The sequence below is a fragment of the Colossoma macropomum genome, unplaced genomic scaffold, assembly GCF_904425465.1.
Source record: "Colossoma macropomum unplaced genomic scaffold, Colossoma_macropomum, whole genome shotgun sequence".
Classification (NCBI taxonomy): domain Eukaryota; kingdom Metazoa; phylum Chordata; class Actinopteri; order Characiformes; family Serrasalmidae; genus Colossoma; species Colossoma macropomum.
In genome coordinates this window covers 41,098,970-41,114,165 of record NW_023494788.1, presented here as the reverse complement: position 1 = coordinate 41,114,165, position 15,196 = coordinate 41,098,970, and the positions used below count along the sequence as shown (strand labels likewise).

Genomic DNA, 15,196 nt, shown 5'->3' with positions numbered 1-15,196 from the left:
GGTGTACTTACTACTTCACATGGCTGTTTTATATATGTGTGTGTGTGTGTGTGCATAGATATATCTGTGTGTGTATATACACACACACAGATATGATTCATAAATCATGAATCAGTGTACAAAGTGTAATTATGCAGTTATACACCCTTGTTGCACTGAAATATGTAATCTAATTTTGCACTCCCACTCTGTGAATTCACTGGACCCAAAACAAAGCTCTGAAACTGTGTTAAGAACTGCATGAGGATTTATTTTTGATGGTGTCTGGTTGTTGGCCAGCTAATACTGATTATGTAAGCTCCCATCAGATGCCCTTTCCAAAGAATTACCCAATATTAACACCAATATTAAGTGTTTTTAGAGCTTTACTTTTAGAATTAAAAGTTAAATAGCGTTTATTGTGTTTATTGTGCTTGTTTTGCTAGGAATGTGGCAACTACCCAGGGTTCCTCACCATATTCCGAGCGAGTGGCTTCGATGGAGGGAACAAGGCGGACCAACTAGACTACGAGAACTTCCGGCATGTCGTTCACAAGTGGCATTACAAGTTGACTAAAGTTAGTGTTTTTTTGTTTTGAACTAAGCTGGATCTATGATTTTGTTCCTTATGCTCAAATGTTAACATTTCCTCTAGTGCTTTTGCTGCGTGTGCTGTAGTCCCTAATGGACTCGGGGTACAATGTGCAAATGTACGCAGCCAGACTGTGACCGCTAATTGAACTTTAAGTAATGAGTCAAGCCATTACGGACTTGATGAAGTGTGAGGTTGAGTCACAGTGTTTCAAATTTAATTGTATTTATTTGGAATGAATAGTCGACGTCATCTGAGTGTTGTTTTGTCTAGTCTGACGTTAAATGGTGTTTTAATAATGGTGCTATTATCTGAAAATGGAAACCTATATGTTAGTTGACGTCAGACGTCCGATGTGCAAAACTTTTGAGTGTGTCTCTTTTGGTTCTGCTGTCTAGGCGTCTGTGCACTGTCTGGAAACGGGTGAGTACACCCACATACGCAACATCCTGATCGTGCTGACCAAGATCCTACCCTACTACCCCAAAGTGCTGAACCTGGGCCAGGCGCTGGAGTGCCGTGTGCACAAGATCTGCCAGGAGGAGAAGGAGAAGAGGCCCGACCTTTATGCATTAGCCATGGGGTAACTGAGCAGAGAGCGGGCCTCGGCCTTGCATTCTGATGGGCCTTTTACCATTCCAGGGTGTTTTGGGAGGGGCGGCTGGGCTTATGTTCTAGAACTCACCTCTGTCAGGGGTCTGGCTGGTGGCAAACTGATAGGATGAAGTGTGGTAGGGCGATTTATCTTTCCATTTTTATTTCAAGTGCTGAGTAGTGGTGTAGAATGTGAAGGAATTTAGCAGATCAATCATAATTGCAAAGCAGTGCAGTTTCTGCCAACTGTTTGTTCCTCATTCGTTGTCTGGGAGTTCCCTTGCTTCTCCCCCAGCAGGTTAGCCCTATTACAGAGGCAGAGATTTATCCTCACCCACTTCTCGCTGGTGCTAGCATATGCTCTGATGCACTGTTGATGAAATTTGCCAGTCTAAAGTTATTTATCAGAGCTGGTGAAGCTGTTCGTGACTGGTAACGTTCTCCACAAGGGATCGGCTCGCAGCGTGCGGTGTGAGAGTGTGGAGAGCGTTCCTCACCGTTTTCCGAGCTCACTTTCAGTCGCTTCCCAACAAAAAGCCCAGTCAATCCAAGCAAGAGATGAGTGTGACAGGTCAACCCCGCTATAAGAGCCTCTGCATCAGGGCTTAATGAATGCCATTAATTCGCTTGTTGGACTCCGCGCCGTCCCTGCGGCCTTTGTCCTGTCACAACGAGGTGATCTTATCAGTTATCAATTGTAATGAGCTTTTCTTCGCCCTGCTAGAATAAGGTTTAAATGCCCAGCCGTTCCGCAGACCACCTGCCTCTCCCGTTCCCGGTAATGACACACTTTGTTTTCAAGCGGCTCGCGGGTGTTAATATTTCACACGTCAGTGAGGGGCGGTAATGGTAAGAGAAGCTGAAATTGTCATTTGCTGATTGGTATTTGTTCATTGTTTCTAAGGTTAATGATGAAGTGACATCCGTTAGCTTGAGTTAGTGTTACTCTTTCCCTCCCCCTCAGTCCTTTGTGCGATATATTGAGCTCCAAGTGTCTTTTCACGCAGACTCTGAGATAATTGAAGTCGGTATTGTTATTCAACTTGAACATGCCACCAGTGGGATTTCTTCCCACGCCCCATCTGACTGGGTGGATAGGGTCGTTGATCTTTTGTCCTTTTGCGCTGTAGAAGTACAGAATCATCAAATGCATTACGACATTAAGTTATTACAATTAAACCAACATTCTCAGATTTTTCTCCAGGCATCTTCGTAAATCTCAATATTAAGGTCCCCCTGCTGTGTTTTTTTTATTTTATTATTTATTTTTTTTTTTTTTTACTGAGATCATTTCATTTAGAGTTGTAGTGTTGTAGAAGCTTTTGAATATGCAGTATCTCTCGTGTGCTGTGATTTTAACCATGTGTGTGACTTGCAGCTACTCTGGCCAGTTGAAAAGCAGGAAAGTGCATATGGTTCCTGAGAACGAGTTCCACTACAAAGAGCCAGTGAGCAGCACTAACCCCGGCGGCCTGCAGAACGGGCCCGGCAACACCGGCAAGCCTGCAGCCGCCGCTGCCTCTGCCACCAGCAAGAACGAGGAGGGGACTGCTGAGGATGCGGGTGAGTTCCATATCAAAAGAGGGAATCTAGGACCATGTAACTGTGGTCTGATTTATTAGGGATGCATCCAAATTCTGGAATTCTGTGGAATCGTGTACATTGGCCTTAACTGAGGCAAATGAAGCCTGCAGTTTGTTAGATGTTCGTCTGGGTTCATTTGTGGCCTCCTGGAGGAGTCCTCGGTGCGCTCTTGGTGAAGTTTTGGTAGGCCGGCTCTCACTGTGGTTCGCTGGAGTCCCAGAGCCTCAGCAACGGCTTTGTAACACTTTCTAGATGATAGATTTCAATGACTTTGCTTCGCATCTATATTTGAGTCTCTTTAGCGTGTGGCATCTTGTCCTGCTTTTTTGAGACCGTTTAGCCAGACAGGTTCTGTTTAAGTGATGTTTAGATTCAACAGTCTGTCAGTAATCATGCCTGGGTGTGGCTAGTGATATTGAACCCAATAGTCGATTAAATTTGGTTAACTGGTTGATTCAGTAGCTTAGTAGCTTTACATTTCCACATAGGGCCAAATATCCAAAAAAAGAAGAAATTGGGAAAGGGCAAATACTTTTTCACAGCACTGTATAGTCTAGCATTTTACATGAAGGACTCATTTGATTCTTTTTTTTTTTTTTGTTTAAATGTCTCTAAATTAATAATTGACAGTTGCTTCATATTTAATGACCTTTTCTAATTTAATGGGGTAAACATAAAATTAACATCATAGTGTTTTTACTGTCCTGTACACATTTTGTAACACGTGTGTTCACTGGGGTCAGTTTGACTTCAGGCTGTTTTAGTTGTGTTGTTTTGGTTGTTTTGGATGACATTGAGGTCACTATAACATGCAGTTTTGTAATCTTGAACACGCTTCCCTCTGCTTCAGGGCCCTAACCTAACATAGCCATACCTGTAGAAGCACAAGAACCCCTGATAGTTCACACGACATGGGGAAGTGGGAAAACATACGAGAACTTTGATATTTCCCAGAGGTTTGAATTTCTCAGGTCAAACTGACCGCAAAGACATAAGATGTTGGTGAATTTGAAGGTAACATGGGGGTTACAATTTCTAGCTGCAGACTTGCGCTCTCAGCCCCAGTGACGTCACACGCACCTGCACTTTCTGCCACAATAGCAGAAGCAGCCCAACAGCACAGTAACATTTGGCTGCTGCTGCTTAGCAACATCACTTAATCCTTATTTCATCCGTAAAACGGCTAGAGAATTACATTAATGTACCTCTCTGTTGAAAAAAGTCATAGAACCCATTAAAACTGTTGGTTCCTGGTGGTTTTCTGTAATCACTAATGGTATTCTGTGTTTTCCTGATGGGTTGATACCACAGTGTAAAGGATTCAAATCAGTTAATCCGATATTCTGGGACTGATTCCACATACATTTGTTTGTTTCTTAATGGTCTCTAACTGCATCTTCCCGTTAGGAAGCGAAACGATCAGGTTTCATTCCTAATGGTTCTAATCGTCTTCAGCATGGCTTTCATGACAGCCGTAGCCTGTTTGTTTTTTCTGCGAATAAACCCGACATTCATGTCTTTATCGTTGTGGTTTTATTTAGAAACTTTCCATATTTAATTACCTTATTATCATGACAGCGTTAATATGTTTTTGCATGTAAACGTTCACTGTAACTCTTGTGATTCACTGTTTTCCCTCATAAAACCGACAAAAACACTGTGGTGGCAGAGCGACACTGACGTCATCAGTAGGTTGGCGGTGCACGTCAGGCTGAGAGTGCATGTCTGCAGCCAGACCCTTCTCAGAATCTCAGTGCCACTAGTTTGTGTTGGTGATTTTGTTCCAAAAAGGTGGTGTTGTGTCTAAGGATGTACCAAATACTTATAAATATACTAGTTTGGGCTCCCGAGTGGCGCAACCGTCTAAGCGTTGTCCCTCATCAGGAGGTCGCGAGTTCGATCCCTGGTGATGCTACAGCCGTCCGTAGCCGGGAGTCCGAGAGAGCACAATTGGCCTCGCTCTCTCTGGGTGGGTAGGATGGCCCCTCCTTCTCCCCCCATCACTCAGCGCGATGCTAGTCAGCGCAGGCCTCTGTTAGCTGACGTAACAGATCTGGCGGTTGGCGCTTTCCTCCGAGCGCGTTCGGCTGTCCAATGACGTTGCGTGAGCGGCAGTTCAAAAAGAAGCGGTGGCGCTTCACAGGTCTCAGAGGAAGCCTGTGTTAGCCTTCGCCCTCCTAGCGTTGATAGCATCGTGTGACTGGGGGAGTCCTGACTAGCGGGTGGAATTGGAGACGACTAAATTGGGGAGAAAATCGGGTAAAAATAAAATATATATATATATATATATATATATATATATATATATATATATATATATATATATATATATATATATATATATATACACACACTAGTTTATTGCCAGTAGCACAAAGTTGCCAAGTCTGCACGTCAGACTTATTGGAGATTGGAGCTACTGAGACTCCTTACTTCATTCCTGACTTATTTGAGGTGACGTAGGGTTTTTTCATCTACAGTCCAAATCAGTTGCATGCTGCTCTGGATTGCTGGCTAGTTACTATGCTCTTCTTTATATTTGTTTTTGAGATTAGATGAGAGCATGCAGGCTAGCGAGCTGTCCAGAGCAGAAGGTACAAAAACGGCTTAAAAACCTTCATCATATAGAATCCAAAATATAGTCACTCCCCCATTCACTGACGAACGAAAGTCTCATTTTTCAGGATGATTGTTAGAAGTTTTCCCTCCGTATCACGTTTATAGAACTTGCTATGAAAATAATAATCAGGAGTGTTTTTCATTTCCTTGTACTATTTCAATTAGGCTTTATTAAAAAGTATAAACGATAAAAAGATAATAGATTGTGTGCTGTAGTATAAAAATGTATCATACTGGCCTAATTAGAATATTAGTCTATAATAATTATCTTTTAGTGGTGGTAATATTTAGAATGCCACTTAATATTGTCAATGATGGTAATACTTATAGTAATAATAAGAGGAATTTAAAAATATTTATTTTTTTCAACGAAACATCTTGAACGTTTTTTATTTGCATAAACTGTTTTAGTATTCGAATGAAATATCTGATAGTTCCAGCTGTGATGCATCCCGCTTCTCAGTGACAGTGATCACGCTCTTCTTGTCTTAATTTTTTGTGAGGAGGGTTTTTTTCCTTCAGCTGTCTTCTCTTGTGGTTTGTTTGCTCTTGATGAAGCCTCCCTCCACATGTAAATTTATTACTGCTTCTCTAAGGACTTGCCCAGTACGTTTAAATAATTCACACGCTTTGAAGCGCCATCTCGGTTTCATTCAGATTTTATGAGCTTTCAATGGCCTCCAAAGGATGCTCGTAGTTTTACTGTGTACATAATGTCCACGCAAAGTGTCATCTGTTGTCCTTTCTTCCCCCCCATAAGCACATTCCATAAAGCGATTGTTATTATAGAGCCATTTTTATCGCCAGTGTCACTTGCACAGCTTGCGTCGCATGACCTTCATCTGACCTACGGTTATGGTTTTATTTAACACCGTAACCAAGGCTTCGGTAACCATTTGCGCTTTTGAGATGATTTCGGCCCATTTTGCGAAGCATGAAAGAATGAAAACCGTCATTTGACACAATCTGTAACAGCTTTATTTACATTTTGATGTTTGCAGAGAAATCTAAGGACAAATCTCAGGTGGCTCAGAAAACTGCCAGCAAAAACCCGACCACGGCGAATAAAGCAAGCAGCAGCAATGGCAGCAGCACACCTAACAGGTACACCCGAGGCTTGGTCCGCACACACACACACACAGAGCACAAGCCAAGCAGGAGCTCTGCGGAATGATGTACTGCTCTCATCTCTTGGATAATGTTATTAAAAGTTTAGGCCCTGGGGTGAGGAAGTTTAGCACCAGCTTATTATTTCAAACTACTCGCAAAATAAATCAATCTTTTATCAAAGTCTACCTTCCCTATGAACTGTGTAATCAAATTGAACAGTGTTCCAGGCGAGAATCCTCTTACTATTCTATTAAGCTGAGCTATTGCTGAAAGAACCATCTTGAAAGGAGCCATCCCGGTACGACATGGCTGTTACAACATACAGACAATTGTGAAAGGCCCATCAAATTGGTTGTGTAAAACTATCATTTTGAAAGAGGACTTCAAAGGGAATCATGTGGCGAGCTGGGAAGAAAGGTCTTCATTAAGTCCCATTCTGGAACAGTGTGAATTTAATGAGTTTGTAATGGTTCCTGCGGGCTTGAACATGCTTTGCAGAGGTCAGAGAATGTTCCCTAGTCAGCCGCTGCAGTGGAGTGCATTTGTAATTCACCTCAGCTGAGAGAAGCGAGAGGTCAGGCTGGTTCCTGGCACTAATAGTCATAGTCTGGTGCTCAGAAAATATTCATTAAGGGCACTCACTTATGCTCAGGGGCTCGGGGAATGGCACGCTTTCTACCAATGAGTCTAAAGAATGTCAAGAGTGTTTAATCGTGGATGTAATACTCCAGGCTAGGGTTTGTGGTAAACTCCCATGATATGAGGCTTAGTTTAGTTTAAATTCTTAAATTCTTTCATTTTTTAGGGTGGGGGGCTTGTTTTGTTATGGTAGTTTGCAGGTAACAGAATTGCAAAATGCTTTGGGTCCTGAAAATTGAGTGATCTGTGCATCGCAGGCAGGCTAATTTTATCTGTTATGACTTGGCAAGACTCCATAAAAGCGATTCAGTTTGAGAGGTTATATTGAGTCGAGTAATTTATGTAAGATCGCCCTCAAAAGATCATGACCCTCCTTAATCAAAACAAGCTTAAATTCAGCTGGAATTGATGCATCATTATTTGCACTACATTAATTATCATTCAACTGAGCTGTCAAGGTTACTTAAATAAATATCTGTTTATTCTCCTTTATTTCAGCACCAAAGGGAGCAAAGAGAAGGAGGACAAAGAGAAGAGTGGGAAGGAGAAAAAGGAGAAGAAAGAGAAGAATTCGGGGAGCACTCCAGAGGCCAAGGCAGGAGGGAAGGAGAAGCAGAAGGAGGAGAAGGCCGGCGACAACAAGGAGAAGACGCCCAAGGCCGATAAGGACAAGAGGAAGGACGAGAAGAAGGATGAGAAGAGCAAGACAGACGGAAAGTCCACCGACAAAGAGTCGTCCAAGGAGCGAGACGTGTCCAAGGAGGGCAAGCAGAAGGAAAGCAGCAAGGGGGAGAAGACCCCTGGGCCGGGTTCCCTCAAGTCACCGGTTCCCAGATCAGAAGGAGCAGAGTCAGAACGGGGTAAGGGAGCGTTTGCTTGGGGTGTGGGTGTGTTAGTTTGGGGAGGGGATGTCAGTGGAATTGGCGATAGATTGCATCTATCTTGATGGTCATCAAGTTGGATGATTTTAAATTTCATGTAGCTAAGCATAAAAACATTCGGCTACATGTAAATAAAAAAATCTCGTGAATCTCGACTGAGGCTACTCAGCCTGTAGGTTAATAGTATCTTCTCATGTTTGTGCTAAGTATTTCCTCTGCCCCTTGAAAATGCTTTTGGCCTTTTTTCTTTTTTCCTAGTCAGCCACAACGAACCCCACCATACATAATGTACCTCCACAGAATGTAAAGGTTCTAGAAAAGCCCCTTTGATTGGTATGGAAAACGTGTGTGGAAGTTCTTTAAACGTTATAAAGGGTAAATCACGTCTCATCCAAAGCAAGGTTCTTTAGGGCCAAACATGCTTCTGCTGTGGCACTGCTCCAGTGAACCCTTTAGTGTCTAAAGTGTACAGTGAAAAAGAGGCTTATACACATAGAACGTTAACGTAATCTATGGAGTTAAATCTGTGTCGCCAGAACCTGAATACGTGATGCTGAACCTGAATTTGTGAACCTGAATTCCTGATGCTTTTTCAAGTTGTAAAATTCAGGTCGAGAAATTTAGGCTGTAAAATTCAGGTCGAGAAATTTAGGCTGTAAAATTCAGGTCCAGAAATTCAGGCTGTAAAATTCAGGTCCAGAAATTCAGGCTGTAAAATTCTGGTCTGGAAATTCAGGCTGTAAAATTCAGGTCCGGAAATTCAGGCTGTAAAATTCAGGTCTGGAAATTCAGGCTGTAAAATTAGGGTCTTGAAATTCCAGCTGTAAAATTAAGGTCTTGAAATTCCAGCTGTAAAATTAAGGTTGTAAAATTATGGTCTGGAAATTCAGGCTGTAATATTCAGTTCGAGAAATTCAGGTTGTAAAATTCAGGTCTGGAAGTTGAGGTCGTAAAATTCCAAACGCTGGACCTGACCAGAAATGATGCTCCAATACAGAATACAATTAACTTCCTTTCTGTAACGGACAAAAAAAATGAACGTTACGTTGGATATAAATCAGCTGAGTAAGAATCTTCAAGTGATGTTTAAATCGGTGGTGGTCAGTGGTATTAGCATCAGGCCAATCATAACTGTCACATGATGATCTTAAAGCTCGATTGTATATAGTGTGTGAATTTAACCCTTGTGTGGTGTTGATGTGTGTGTTACTCAGTGGTCTGCTGGACCCACCACATTGTTTTTTTTAAACCAATACAGCCGAAACAATTTATGTAAAAATACCAGATGTTTAAAATATCACAGGTGGTCAGCGTAGGGTTCTCCTTTAGCAGCTGTAGCCAGTCAGCAGCCTGTCCATGTTGTCCACCCTCACACACACACACACACACACACACACTAACAGCAGGCCATGTAGGAGGAGAACAGAGTGAAGGACACAGCACCTCCACACTTTTACTCCCCGCTGGTTCACCCAACACCACATGTGTAATATAAATGTGTGGGGGGTGAACAGAGTGAAGACACTGAAAATGGGTTATTTTATATGTTCTTCACAGAAAATGAGCAAAGGACAAGAATCTGAGGCTGAAATAATAATAAATTGCATCATTTTTCTTTTGATAAACATTGAAAATGGGTCCCACAGACCTGAACACCACACAGGGGTTAAATTACATTTCACGTTGCTTCGTTATTATAGTACATTGACTATCCAACTCTATGTAGACTGTATGAATTCCTTTGTTGACTTTGCCTTTTCTTAATTTTAACAAGATGTTGAAAGACTGCACTTTGTTTCTTTCTCTGCCAGAACAAAAAAGACGAAAGCTTGACACCCACTCTTCGCCATCACACTCCTCTGCGGTTAAGGTTAGTATGGCCTGAGGAGGGCTGTGCCCTTGTTTCCTCTTGTCCCCCCGTTGGAGAGCACATGTTTATCCACGCATTCCTCGTCCTTCCCCCTCCCATGAGAGAATGCAGGGGAGGCCTCTGGAACCCAGCCTTCATAGGAGAGCAGTAGGGGAGAGAAGTTATACATCAGATGGACTATATTTTTTTTGTTTTTTTTGGGAGAATCACTTTTTAATACATATCAATTTTTATGATAGAATACCATGGACTTGCCAAAAATAATAAAAGCTTAACACGTCGCTTATTTTTTGGCTCCCTTTTTTTGTACATGCTGAAAACCCTACTCAAGTGCCTCAGAAAATATTTTTGTCATATAAAGCATTTTTGTAAATATAGATTATATTTTTGTAAAACGCCCTTTCCTTTTTTTGATTTTTGACATTTTTGTGAGCATATTATTTATTGAGAAAGCGTAAAAGTAAATGAGAGACAAGGCTTTTCTTTCAACTTAATTTTTTTTCCCTTAAACCTCGGGACAAGAGAATGTTTACTGGAAGAGATCCCGATTATAGCGTCACGGCAAACGGCCCTGGCATTCGTGGTTTCCGGATGCCTTTGCTGCGTCACCCGTTCCCCGGATCCTCCTGACGAGAGCCCCTTTTGCCACCTCTGCTTGTGGGTGTGTTGTTTTTTCTTTTTTTTTTTTCCCGCTCTCGAGCAGTTTTTTTTGTGGTGTGCGCCTGCCCTGCGGTGAAAAAGCGGTCCAGCAAGCATTTCCCCTGCTCCCCCAGACCTCCGCATCTTCTGCAAAGGCAGACAGGCCTTCCAGCCATCCAGGGAAAACACCATGATGCATCACCAGCAGCAGCAACATAGGGAGAGAAATGGCTACCAAGGAAAAGCATGGGCACAGCCTTTCAAGAGGGAGCTGCTTATCTGCAACCAGGGAGCTTGTTGTAATTCTATATGCACCCTAACCTCCAACACCTTACACCAAGTGTACACTTAAAACATTGATACACCAGGCCCCCTAATGTAGCGCTGTAGCACTCCACCATGTTAGAATGCTAGTCGGAGTCTAGGCCGTTTTATCTTCCCCAGCACTCACGCAGTGAATTGGTAGAGATACACTTTATTTATTTAGACCAAAGAACCCAGTTAGGATGTAACCAGTATCGCTCAGCGCAATGCACAGGTTCAAGTACATCTAGACGCAGATGCTCCTGCATAGACCAGCATTTAGACTACATAGTCCAGTCGCTTCCTCCACTAACCATGTCAAAGTTTTAGTCTTTGAAGGTCTTTAAGGGGATGTGTTGAATGCCGGCCAGCCTCCCCCCCCACTCAACCCTTTCTCCTGCTGTGTGCCAACCTCTTCAGCTCATCTGTCGTCTCCGTTCATTCCTACAGGACAATCTCAACGACTTAAAGGACTCAGTCTCCAAGGTTTGAACCCTTTTAATGTCTCCACATCTTTAATGTGCATTCCTTTTTCTTGTATAATGACAGGCTTTAGTACAAGAATGAGTGCATCGTGTGCATGCCTTACAAGGACAGGGCCTGTTAGTATGATATCTTAGACAAAATTTGCAGTTACACAAGTGGTGCCATTTGATTTCATCAGGTCTTTCAAATGCTAGAAATTTGTGGAATGGAGGTTTTGGGTTTATTTTGGATCGCAGGATCTAATTATTATGTGCTGTCCAGTGAATTGTACTTGATACCCGAAGTGCTTGAGTACTAGGGCTGCGACTATCAAGTATTTCCATTTTTGAATATTCTTTTGATTATCTTAAATAGCTGGATTTTCATGTAAGAGTAGGAAAAGCACACGACGTTTCACTTTAATAACTGAATGCAGAACAATGTTCTTGTTGCTTTTTAAATTATTATTATTTTTGCACTATCGCATACATTCTGTTTATTTCACATTTTGATTACCTTGTTTGAAATACTTTAGGAAAATGAAAAAACAAATCGGATAAGATTAGTCCTGTCAAAAAAAAAAAAACTGTCAAATTGTGAGAGTCTTTAAACTATGTCAAATCGCAGTCTCCAATCAGTTCAGGGTGTGGTCCTGGCAGCTGTGTGCTGCTGGTGACAAGCTACGGGGAGATTCACTCGAAAGAGGCCCTGAATATTCTGCTGTAACTCCCGTTAGGATGAAGCAATCTGAACCCAAAAATACGCTACATACCTGTAATCGATTGCATTACAATTCGATGCTGGAAGTGATCTCTGTTTTCAGCCAGACACGTGAAGGGGTACGGGGGCTACACACCCGGAAGGTGCAAACGGAGGTTAAACGCAGCGGCGTCTCTCCGGCACCTACCTCATCGCTCCGACACAGGAGCATCCCAGCTTGTTCGAAGCTCTGAGGAGCACATTCACGTTGTTTCGTTCAGATTGCTTCATCCTAGAGAGAGTTATTACAGAATATTCGGGGCCTCTTTTGAGTTAATCTCCCTGTAGTATTTGGCTTGATAAACATTTATTTCCCCAAAGCGCATAAAAGTAGTAAACATCGATTATTTGAATGGCTTTGCCATTTTTAAAATAATAATTATTAATTTTATTGAATATTGCAGAATATTTGTTGCAGCCCTTATCAATGCTCACTTTTGTACACGAAAATACTAAACAGAGCAAAAGAGTGATAATCATATGTTTAGGACACTTGAACAGAAATGCATGTGTTGCAATGGCTGTACAGTGTTACAGTGCAGTTGTGCTAAAAGACATTAGTCTTGTGCGAATACAAAAAAGATCTGTCACACAACTGTCCGAGCCTGATCTCCTCAGCAGCTGAAGCAGCCCAAAGGCCTGTAACTAAACAGCCTCTCTAAGTGCAAAAGTTGTGTAGTTTGGGGCTGTAAAGCCACATGCTGGAATACTAGCCAGCACAAAGACATCTTTAGGTTCAGGCACACTCTGCTGTACCTGCTGCTTTTGATATCTTTTAGATTTTATCATTTTTTTAGAATGAAGTAATTTAAAACTTGCCTATAAAATCAAACTGAGCCTTACCTTTGGGTAATAAAGTATATTTTAAAGTCTGTGACCGCGACCATGCCCAGATCCTGCTGGTGTGGGTTCATAAGTGGCTGTTTCTCTTTTAATGAAATGCAGCTTCAGTGCTAATAATTCGCCCCTGTTGAAAATCTTTTACATGCTTCTTCTGTGCTTTCACAGTTAATAGAACAATGTTGAGCTCACTTTTTCGAAGTTTTATCGTAGACATTTTATCTCAGCGCTACAGTCTTTTAATCTGTGACACACTCGTGCTGCCTGCTCTAGAAATGTATGTGCAGCCCTGATTCCTAATGCACCGTAGGCGTACACGTAGGATGCGCTTGTGGAGCAGAGTTATTCGTTCAGGTATGCAGGTTTGTGAGATCGACGTGCCCATTTCCCCTCCAGAATTTTCCTTTTAAATATGGATGTAAAGCGCAGAGAGAGAGAGCTCATAATAAGCTCACCGTGTGGTTGGAGGTTTACGGTGTTGTCAGGACTTACTGTGTGCATTTAGTACAATAAAATCTCTTTTCCCGTGTTAACAAGATTCTGCTCAATTTGCGTGTTGTAAAACCACAAAGCCCTTCATTAACCCAAAATTTGCATCTCACTGGAAAGAAATCATATCTCATATCTCATAACTTCTTTTCCCCTGCACTCCCCCATACACACGCGCACAAACTCTCCAGCTCCACATTCCGCTAATGTAATTTCTCCTCCACAATATCCTCTATTCTCTCCCCCTGCCCGCGCTCTCCCGGGCCTTCCTCGCTCGTCTTGCTGTCTGATTGGACTCTGGCTCCTTGCTCGCTCTGCTATTCTGCAGCTGACTCGTTTCTGAACAGCTTCTGTCAGCTGGCGGAGAGATAAAAGTGTTTTCGCTGTTATGGTCACTGAAGGCAATGGCAGGATATTTGAAAATATGCTGATGGCACCTCTCGCAAAAGCAATCCAACAGAATTTTGAGTAGGCTGCCATCCCTCCCCCTCCAACAGGGCCTACGTTCAAGGTATTCCCAGATATTATCTGTGATATTATGTTATTAAAGAAATATCAGAAGTGTTGTAGGCTAATGGTCTCAGCATTGCCAGGGGAGCTGTTTTACATTCACTAAGCTGACCCCTGCTGAATAGAAGATCCTCTTTTATTTCCTGCTCTTGGCTCTGGGAGGTGTCCAGCATGTGTGATTGTAACCCAGATTGAAACCGTAGTCGAGAATTTAGAGTAGTTTGCGTTAGGGATGGGAATCTCTAGGTACCTCGATTGCGATTCAGAGGTTGCGATGCGATTATAAAACGATTATTGATGCATCTTTTTTTCTATAAAGGATTTTCTTTCTTTCTCACTCCTTGGAACTTTTAAAGCGCAGTATTTGTGATGATCCATAATGAATTTACGTGATGTGGCAAGTGAACTGGAAGGCTCTCATTCACTGCTCCTGTTTGGAGCACATGAGACGCTGCTGCCACTCATCTGTGATAAAATGCGCCGCTACGGTGAAATAAGATCCAGAGGCAGTGGACGTCCACACAGATCACAGCTATTCTACCCGTTTTGTTCAGTGATTCTATAACTTCAGTTTTGGTCTCATTGTAGACAGTGGGGGGGTCGCTGTGTCAGTAAAATATCTCCGAGACGTGACGCTGTATCTCGGTTCCAAAGTGTGCAGCATAGTCTGAAAGCCCTGGTTCTCAACGACGGAGAACGGACGCAAATCCATGGCTGTAAAAGTTGAGAGAGTGTAATTTGCTTTGTCCTTTCCGAGTTGAGTGGAAGTTTTGACATCGCTTGATCGATGGCAGCAAATACACCTGGGTGGAAAATGGGTGGAAACATGTAATATGGTTTTCCCCCTCAACTCCATAGAACCGAAGTGCTTCCGTACGTTAGCTCAGGGGTCGGCAACTTGCGGCACTTACTGGCCATTTGCGGCTCCACATCAGAATTTGATTTTTAGGTGAAAATAAAATAATCCTCATTTGCAGTGAAATAAAGCTCTGCTGATCATTCAGCACAGTTTTAACAATAAATGGACCAGCGCTTTCATTTCGAGAGCTGAATTTCAGCGCATGGTACATCCTGAGCTTTCAGCTGTGCTGTGTTTTGTAGGACTGTGTTTGAAATGTCTGACTATTTTACAGCACTTGGCTGAAGCACCCAGGGAGTTCTGGGAAATGGAGTACCTTATGTGAATTGAGGCCAGAGGGATGCGTGGCAGGACATCACTTCGAAAATGTAAAATAAAAAAAATCGTCAGTGGAAGTATTTGTTCAGGGGTGCACGACTCCGGTCCTGTCCAGCACGGTTTGGTGATTTACCTGCTCCAACACA

At 42.5% G+C, this 15,196-nt stretch overlaps 1 protein-coding gene across 1 annotated transcript in view; it reads left to right on the top strand.

Annotated features, from left to right (window-relative positions):
- The window catches only part of thoc2 (THO complex 2), a 104,404-nt gene that overhangs the window by 75,314 nt on the left and 13,894 nt on the right, over positions 1-15,196 (top strand). Inside the window, exons 27-33 of the mRNA XM_036569369.1 lie at positions 426-557; positions 970-1,154; positions 2,544-2,728; positions 6,370-6,472; positions 7,616-7,977; positions 9,810-9,868; positions 11,261-11,296. Of these exons, the coding sequence (XP_036425262.1) occupies positions 426-557; positions 970-1,154; positions 2,544-2,728; positions 6,370-6,472; positions 7,616-7,977; positions 9,810-9,868; positions 11,261-11,296 (1,062 nt within the window). The remainder of the gene's footprint in view (positions 1-425; positions 558-969; positions 1,155-2,543; positions 2,729-6,369; positions 6,473-7,615; positions 7,978-9,809; positions 9,869-11,260; positions 11,297-15,196) is intronic.